This window comes from Cucurbita maxima, unplaced genomic scaffold, assembly GCF_002738345.1.
Source record: "Cucurbita maxima cultivar Rimu unplaced genomic scaffold, Cmax_1.0 Cma_Scf00113, whole genome shotgun sequence".
NCBI lineage: Eukaryota > Viridiplantae > Streptophyta > Magnoliopsida > Cucurbitales > Cucurbitaceae > Cucurbita > Cucurbita maxima.
Window position 1 is genome coordinate 83,259 of NW_019272129.1, and position 8,967 is coordinate 92,225.

General features: G+C 32.7%; 2 protein-coding genes across 2 annotated transcripts; both read right to left on the reverse strand.

Moving 5' to 3' along the window:
* Positions 1-451: 451 nt before the first annotated feature.
* Positions 452-4,151, reverse strand: LOC111473293 (ATG8-interacting protein 1-like). The gene is given in 5 exon segments (XM_023118840.1): positions 452-627; positions 695-797; positions 2,562-3,088; positions 3,091-3,344; positions 3,964-4,151. Coding segments are annotated over 3 exon segments (846 nt in total). The 5' UTR covers positions 3,308-3,344; positions 3,964-4,151; the 3' UTR covers positions 452-627; position 695.
* A 1,765-nt stretch (positions 4,152-5,916) lies between these two features.
* LOC111473291 lies at positions 5,917-7,956 on the reverse strand. Its single transcript, XM_023118839.1, has 3 exons — positions 7,567-7,956; positions 7,114-7,242; positions 5,917-6,344 (listed from the first exon to the last, which is right to left on the reverse strand). The coding sequence occupies exons 1-3, from the start codon at positions 7,900-7,902 to the stop codon at positions 6,165-6,167; spliced, it is 645 nt and encodes a 214-aa protein (XP_022974607.1). The 5' UTR covers positions 7,903-7,956; the 3' UTR covers positions 5,917-6,164.
* Between the last annotated feature and the right edge of the window lie 1,011 nt (positions 7,957-8,967).

Below are 8,967 nucleotides of genomic sequence, written 5' to 3' on the forward strand. Positions count from 1 at the left end.
AATGAAAACTGACTATATTTCTTCAAAAGAAAAATGCTAAATTTTAAAATATATATGAACTTATTAAAAATATCTCAAAAAATATATAGTTTAGAAAAATGAACCAACCGACTAGCTCAAATCGACCAAACCGATTAGATAAGATTTAATTGATTTTTTTGGATGACTCCTAAGTAATAAATGCATAAGAAAATTAGATGAAGAAAATGACCCTATGCAGTGAGCTATAAACGTGTCATTTTTTTTTATCTCATTTGCAGGACAGTTAGCGACAAGGTCTGAAATAAAATGTGACCTAAAAATGAGTCCATAGGGATAGGGAGGTTGACCTTCCAAACTTACATTTCATCCATCCAATTGATTAAGCTAATGTACAATGCAATATAGTACTATACCACCAAGATTAAATATTAATTTAAATAATCAAACTCCAATATGTTCCCCTGCAATATAGTACTATACCACCAAGATTAAATATTAATTTAAATAATCAAACTCCAATATGTTCCCCGAAGTACTTGTGTCAAGTTTGCAAGACGGCCAAAGACACTCAACCATTCAAACTACCAACAAACCTCTTTCTTTCTTTCATTCTGTTTCCTCCTTTTCTACAGTTATCGTCATCATCTTATAACTCATAACCTCTTTCTTTCTTTCATTCTGTTTCCTCCTTTTCTACAGTTATCGTCATCATCTTATAACTCATTGGGGCTGGACTTGATCGACGAACCGCGTCGTTGGGCTCCCACGATCACATCTTTAAGCCGAGCTATTGGTCCCAACACTCGGTTTGTCTTCTGCAATTGTAGCAGTGTAATGAAAATTAAGGCCAGAAGACAGCAACATGAAAAGGGAAGAAAACATTCTTCTAAATGGGGATGAGAGTATGTGAGTATATATAATACCTACAGACCAGCGTGTAGCCAAGTAATGTTTATCGCAAATAATAATGTTAATGGGGGAAGCAACCAACAAGTAGTTTTTCAACCACTATCTCAAAAATTTAATCAGAAAATGTATTGCATTGCTACGAACACGAGGAGAATTGAAACAAGTTGTTAATAAACGTGCCTTGATGGCGCGGCCCGTGTGTGGTTGCAAGTCAAGAAGTCAAACCTAAGAACTAAAAAATTTAACATGGATTTCTGCATATATTTCCTCAACGGTTGCAAAGACGAGGCTTGGAAAATAGAGAGCATGATAAGAAGCTGGCTTTATAACCCATAGAATGAGTTCCCTTATTAGAATTAGAATTAGCTATTCAAAACGGTTAGTATTCAACAAAAATATGGCCATCATAGGTTGGCCTAATGGTCATAAAGGTCTGAAGGAAATAAAATGAAAAGAGTTTAATCCCCAGCCATTGCCTACCTAGAGTTTAATATGCTATGTATTTCTTATCAACCAAATGTAGTAGGGTCAGTTGTATTTCCTATCAACCAAATGTAGTATATCCTATGTATTTCCTATCGACCAAAGGAAATGAAATGAAAATATGTAAACAACTTGGCTCAGACGACGCTCACCAATATAATTAAAAAAAAAAAAAGATGAGTTCCCCTCAGAACTAGAATTAACTATTCAAAACAATTAGTATCCAACAAAACTTCAACCATCATGGACTTGACCTAGTGGTCACAGAGAAATAAAAGGGAACGAGTTTAATCAATGGTGGAAATCCTAGGTGTTTCATATCAACCAACGTAGTAGTAGAGTTTGAATGTTGTCTCGTAAAATTAGTCAAGATGCATATAACCTAGCAGACACTCATCGATATATATAAAAGAAAATGTATTCAACAAAACTGTTAGTATTAATGAGTTCCCCTTATCAGAATTAGAATTAGCTATTCAAAACGCTTAGTATTCAACAGAACATTCTGAGTTGACCTAGTGATCAAAAGGGCCTCGGGGAAATAAGAGGGAATGAGTTAATCCATGGTGGTTCTCAACCAAGGATTTAATATCTTACGCATTTCCTACAACCAAATGTATTATAGTGAAACAAGAATTACTCAAGATGCTGCTAGACAACAGCACTCGCCATTATAAAAAAAAAAAGTACTCAACAAAACTGCTAGCATTAATGAGTTCCCCTGACAGAATAAGGGTTAGCTATTCAAATTGGTTAGTATTCAACAAAACTCGATTACCTTGATGGAAGGTCCCCGAATTTCTCCCACCAATTTGCTCATTCATATTGTTTCTACTTGTAAAATTTAAGCTTGGCAGTTCAACATCAAGCCAAAGCAGCAGTTTCTTCTTCTTAGAAATTAACAGCTAGCAGGCTAAGTAGCAATTCTCAGAATTTAATCTCCTATTTGGGTGATGGATGTCAACTAAGTTTAATCATCCTAAACAAATAATCTATTTTCACTAGATCTTAGTTGTCAGTACCATTGCGTTTGTTGAGATTGAACTTAAATCTCATTCTCAATTCATTCTACAGACTGAAATCTGAAAACTTAAAATTCAGTGACAAATATATGCACACAGAATGATAATGAAGCAGCTGTGAATTTACGGAATGCAACCATACGGAGGAAACAAGAATCAACATACCTGATCATTCACACTAATGTGCCACTTCAGTTGCAGAGATTGCCAACTCTCCTGCTGCCAACGCTGCCCAAGTATTACAAGTCCCATAACAGCTGCTGCAATGAAAATGGACCAAAATGCATTCGCTTTTTTCGCATGAGAGTATAAACTAGCAGATCTTCTCTTCCACCAAGCACCACAAGGAAGACTGGACTTATTGCTCTTACTATTGAGTCTAGGAGTTTCTGAGATTTCTGGAGTTGAGACTTGATCAGTAGGTTCAGGTGGAGGGATTTCACCAAATGTCGTTGAACTGAGATCACTTTCAGCATGAAAAGAACTATATGTAGGGGCACCAAAGAGGTCCTGCTCCTTGTGAACCAGATTCAAATCTTGTAATGTGGTATTTTCACCAAAATCATCACCATGAAAAGACAACTTGCTGCCTTTCTCTGTAGTTTTATCAATCCCTGAAAACTCATCGGTTTCACCCAACCCTTCTAAATTCAAGCTATCTTCAGACTTCCCATCAGATTTCCCGCCATCTGTTCCAATGGCAAATTCTCGTGCTGACTTGGTGGAAATACAAAGTGCTTAGACATAAAAAGAGCGTGGGAAGTTTCTGCTTCATACAAATTGCTTTTATTTTCATCACTCTGTTCATCTTCCTTCGCACTAGGAGCAGCTTCATATGCCGAAGCAGTGAGTGAAACAACTTCCCATTCAGTTCCACGAGAGGTAGTGTCTTCTCCATCATTATCTGCCATCCTAAGGGAGTCCTCGTGTGCTGGAACCTCCCAACAACTGGCAAAGGAAAACATATCTTCTTAACAGCTCGATTAAAAGGAAGAAGGTAGGAAAGAAAAAGAAAAAGAAAAAGAAAAAAAAAAACATGCTCCAGATGCAATTTCAACTGTGCGACAATCTATCTTCCTGAGAATTTTAGACCTAAGTAACAAGTCGCATCCGTAACTTCCAACTCGATAAACGGAAACAGAACAATAAAACAAACAAGAAGGTAACTCCCCTCGTGCAACATCAATTCGACGAGTCATCAACACATCCCGAATATCCCTCTAATTTACAACAAGTTTTCACAATCAAATCACATAACAAGGATTTAAACCTGCAAAAGTATAAATTAAAAATCTAACCGCAGCTGCACATACGCACACATAATCGTATATTTAGGTCGTAGAATCATCCATTCAATGATTCAAAAGCAAACAACAAACAACAAACGGATCTAACATCGTACCAATAGGCAACAAAGAACAACACCGATCAAACCACAAGACATACCCGATAATCCATCAAACAAACCAAAAATCGACAATCAACCACAAAACTTCTCGATCCAACAATGAAAGACGAAAAAGGAAACAATCAATAATTGCAGATAACAGTAGCAGAAGAGACGAACCGGACGAGAGAGAGGCGATCGGAGATTCGCGACGAACGGCGACGACGTGACGATAAGGATGAAAGTTGCCTCGGGAAATGGTGAAGGGATTGGGACTGAGACGTTAATGTTTGGTGTAAACTAATAATCTCCGCCAAATCAATGATGGAAACCGGCGGTTACCGGTGACAATTAGATTTGCAAAGCAGATAGCCTAACCGCTCTAGCAGGTTGAGTTTGTCGCCCTTCGCCTATTTTTAGTTTTTTTAAAAATCAATTTATAATATTTTTACAAATTTATATTTCTATTCCTTCCCTTTTCATAAATAATTTAGATACTCAATTTAAAATTTTTAATTTTCAAAAAATATTTAGATATTCGATTTGAAGATCATTCAGTATTTTAAAATTATAATTTTTTAAAAAATATTCAGATATTCTTTTTGAAAATCATACGTCTAATTGATTTAGAGTATTAAGAATCTAATTTAATTATAAATTTAATCATATTTGAACTAACTATTTTTAAAATTAAATTTAATAGATATAAATTAGTATTATTATGGGATAAATTATACCCAATATATTTTATAATATTCTAAAAATATAATAAATCTAAAAAATTTTAAAATTATGTTAAAGAAATTATTAAGTATTGAGTAGGTACTAAACTTTAAAAAATTATGGGTAATAGATAATTAAACATAACTATAAAAAAAAATTGAATTCTTTTAGATAAAATTTTAAAATATTAAATAAGTAAAATATTTATTAGACGATAAATTAAAATTTTGAATATTAACCTATCATTAAACATATATTATTGATGAAGAGATTAAATGTACAAATATAAACTATTAACGAGATTACGTTTGTATTAAATAAAATATAGTTTGATGATTTTGTTTTAAAAATTATTTTTGTTTTTTCTTCACTTCCTACCATGAATTTTATCGTATTTAAAATTTTTTTAATGTTTTAAAAATTAATGTTCTTATTTCTTTAAAATTAAAATTATAGTTTACCTATGAATTTTTGTGTTTTATTATCTGCATTTTGTATATGTTTTAAAAAATAAAATTAAGTATTGAAAACTATATATACATTAAAATAATAATAATAATAAAATATATGTTTGCTTTTAAAATTTTACTATGAATTGGAATATTTTACTAAGAAAAAATAAAAAATATTTATTGAGAAATAATAAAAAGAATAAGCACAATTTTGGTTATCTTTTTAAATTTTAAAACCCTAACTTAGATTTTTAAAATATGAATAAATAATATTAATAGGCTTAATTTTTAACATGAAAAATTAATTAATTATTTTTTAAAAATTGTTTTCTCATCGATTGTTTACATTGTGTTTCACATCTCTTAACCCCTAAACAGCTGAGTTTTTTTAAATAATAAATTACATTCTAAAACGGTTTAATTTGCTCATAATTTACTAACGAATTTGATTTTCCCCCTTTCTCATGCTTACCCAATCCTCCAATTCCATTCTCTAAAAAAATATATAATAATAATAATAATAATAATAATAATAATAATAATAATAATAATAATAATAATAAACAATTCAAAACAATATGGTAGCTGATTATTAAGAAAAGAGAAAAAACCAAAAACACCAAAACAAACATTCGTACCTGAAACCGTCTATCATTCATTTGACATGCTAAAACTACCCTGCTTTTCAAACTGCCCTCTACTTTTCTATTTAACAATATATGTATGTATGTATGTATGTATATGTATGTATGTATATGTATGTATGTATATATGTTTATGTAGATATGTATATATGTATAGATGTATATGCATATATGTATATATGTATATGTATATATGTATACATATAAATGTTGTTTTCAAATTTGTTATATTCTAATCCTTCTACTTAGGATGTCAAAATTGGTATCTACTATAGGTTAGTTTGCACGGACTAAAATGGAATGAGACCTAATAATACATCGACCAAAATAATATCTAAAAATCAAATACCCGAACAAAAAAAGAAGCCCAAATACAGGGACTGGAGAGCAAAATCCTAGAGTCCCCAGGGGTCTATGGACAATAATTCCCATGTAAGAAGGGGCAAGAACTTATTTTTGTAGTAATTTCCATTCAATTGCTACAACAAGATTGAAAAGCTATAACAGATTAACAAATCCAAAAATCCCAGTTTGAAAGTTGAAGATTGATACCATATTGGTTCTATAATTCTTGATGCAATGGCTCGGTATCTTCTGAAGGATTGGTGTCATCAGCTTTGTTCTTATCCTTTTGGAGCATCTCAATGACTTCCTCAACAGGAGGGTCTCCAGGTCTTCGAAATGCTTGCTCCCCAATTTTGATCTCGTACGATTCGGGATGGTTAAACACAAACTCCTTCAACTGAATGAACATTTAAACAAAAAATGTTGAGAAACAAGAACTGGATTTCAAAAGATGTTCTCCTGTTATGGAAGATATGATGAGGAACTCCCTGCCATTTTTACAAAGAATGAACTGTTTTTTTCTACTCAGAGTTTGTTTGATGGGTGGATTTCTGAAAGTGAAAACAGAGAACAGCCTAGAACGAATTTGATCAAAACTAGGTATGAGGAATCATGTTCTTGGTAATACATTTTCATTTTTGTTAGTTTTTTGAACCATTAATTTGAGCCATGAACAATGAGAAACACTAAAACTTTGCATATGGAAAGAGTAAATTTAGGAGGAAAAACATGTAAGAACAATAACAAAAGGCGTTTCCACTGATATTCTAATGTGATTTTTTCTCATGGGATAAAAATACATTTCTAGAATTGTCATCTCATCGATAATTTGTTAGAAAACCGTCACATTGTGGCTGACAGATTTGAACCAGCCACAATGTAGCAGCCTCCTAATCTGTTCATCTCATTATGCCTATCCAATCTATCTGGGACGGTTATGATAATGCAGAAACAATATCAGGAGTTCACAAAATTTAAGATCGAACTTCAATGACAAAATTAAAATGATCCAAGACTGTTGGACTTGAACTACATGATTGGAATTGGGTTTAGGCTTTTGATTGGATCCCATAAAAAAGCCAAATCTGGGTGTCAAAAATATTTTTCAGGCGAATTGGAGAGCAATTGAGGAGTTTCAGTTCCAGAATCGGGTAATTAAAGTGTACCTCATCCAAGTCTTGTCCTCTGTCCACTGTGAACATGAGTGTACTGAGGTCTACCGCCATAAATTTTGCCTCGATTGATCCAGTTTTCAGAATTCTCGTCCATTGCATTGCAATCGTAGCCACCATCTCCTGAAATCAATCAATAGTGATAAATGCTGGTAAAACATGTTCATGTGAAGACGTTAGTCTCCGAATTTTTCAATTAGGAGCTGTATACGCGTTCAATTAACAGAAAATACAAAACAATCGAGATTTTCAAGGTTTTCTCGTTTCAACTTTAGCATCCGTTTACATAAACTCCCTGTCGCAAAATCCAGATTCGACATGCATTCGAATTCAAAAATCATTTCATCAAATAAACCGGAAACAATTTGACCAGCAGCGGTTAAATCGTCCATAACTTTCCGGAATCGAATTAACATCTCAGTAAGGGAGATTGGCAAAATTTCTTACCGGAGTCCGACGAACGCCGAGCCGAAGCTTCACAAATCCCATAGTTGGACCAGATTGCCGCTTCATCATCTCAGCCTGGATCTCCGGAAGCTCCATCTTGGATAAATCGGGCGGCGGGAGGTCGAAATCGCTAGAGGCAGACTTTTTCTTGCCCCATTCCTTCCAAGATTCGTCCTCTTCATCGTCAACCACGTCGTCGAGATCATCTGTAATTTGGATTCTCCTTTGTCCACCTTCTGCGAAGCGATTGAATCCGACATCCTTGAAAATGCCGGCGGTGAGGACGATCAGAAAGAAGACTGGTAGAAGAGATGAAGGTGAGAAGCAAATTCTCATGGTTTCTGTCTTTCTGAGAAATGGCGAAGGCGACGGTTGCGAGTCTGAGAAAAATAAAATACAAATAAAAAAAATTTAAATGAATTTCAGAAATATTTAATTTAACAAAAAAAGCCGCGCAATAATTTTCTGCGTTGATTATTTTATTTTATTTTGTTTTTTCGATGGAATGTTTGATTTAAAAAGACAATAAATAAATAAATAAATAAATAAACGCGTGAAATTCACTTATTTTTCATTTTTGTTTATTTAAAATCAAATATGGTTTTTTAAAAATTTAAAATCAAATATGGAGGATACAAAAATTTAAACCTACCATTTTATTTATTTAAAATCAAATATGGTTTTTTAAAAGTAAATATAATTTTATATCTATTTACAATATAAATTATTTACGAAAATTTTCGAAAAATATAGATTATCAAACTATGTAAATGAACAATTATAGAGATTAAATTATAATTTTATTTTTAAAAGTGACCCATTTAGTTTTTTTTATAAAATTTAAACATAAATAATTTCTATAAATTTAAGTTGAGATTACGATAAAAAAAAAACTAAAATAAATATTTTAAATAAAAAATAAAATGGTAAAGTTTATAGAGAAAAAAAAAAAAAAAATAATGGGCTATTGGCTATGAAGTGTAAAAACAAAAAGGGACAGTATCGTAAATAAGAGAGGTAGAAGGGGTAAATTATTAAGCATTAATAGGGATAGTATCGTAAATAGGAGAAGTAAGAGGGGCAAAGTTGTAATAAGGACGAACTGTGAAAATGGAACTGCAGCGACTAGCCCCAGACTCAAAACCACATTCTTCGCGTAAAGCCATAAACTCCGTTACCGTCGGGGAGGTAGAGAGAGATTTAAAAATCGGAAAAAGGGAAAGAATTTTTAACGCTTGTGGGAAATTGCAAAATTGCGTGCAATCACTGATTGCGTCAACTGAGCTTCACTGGTTGAGCCCTAAGTCCGATCCGGTTGGCCATTTTCCAAAAATCTAGCTTTAGAGGGAGAGAGAGAGAGGGAGATTTTTTTTTTTTTTTTTTTTTTTTTTTTTTTTTTTT

Coding starts and splice junctions, on each gene's coding strand:
- LOC111473291 (XM_023118839.1), bottom strand. CDS start 7,902: ATGAGAATTTGCTTCTCACCTTCATCTCTTCTACCAGTCTTCTTTCTG. Junction 7,243..7,566: donor TCGGCGTTCGTCGGACTCCG/GTAAGAAATTTT, acceptor GATTGATTTCAG/GAGATGGTGGCTACGATTGC. Junction 6,345..7,113: donor GAGGACAAGACTTGGATGAG/GTACACTTTAAT, acceptor ATGTTCATTCAG/TTGAAGGAGTTTGTGTTTAA.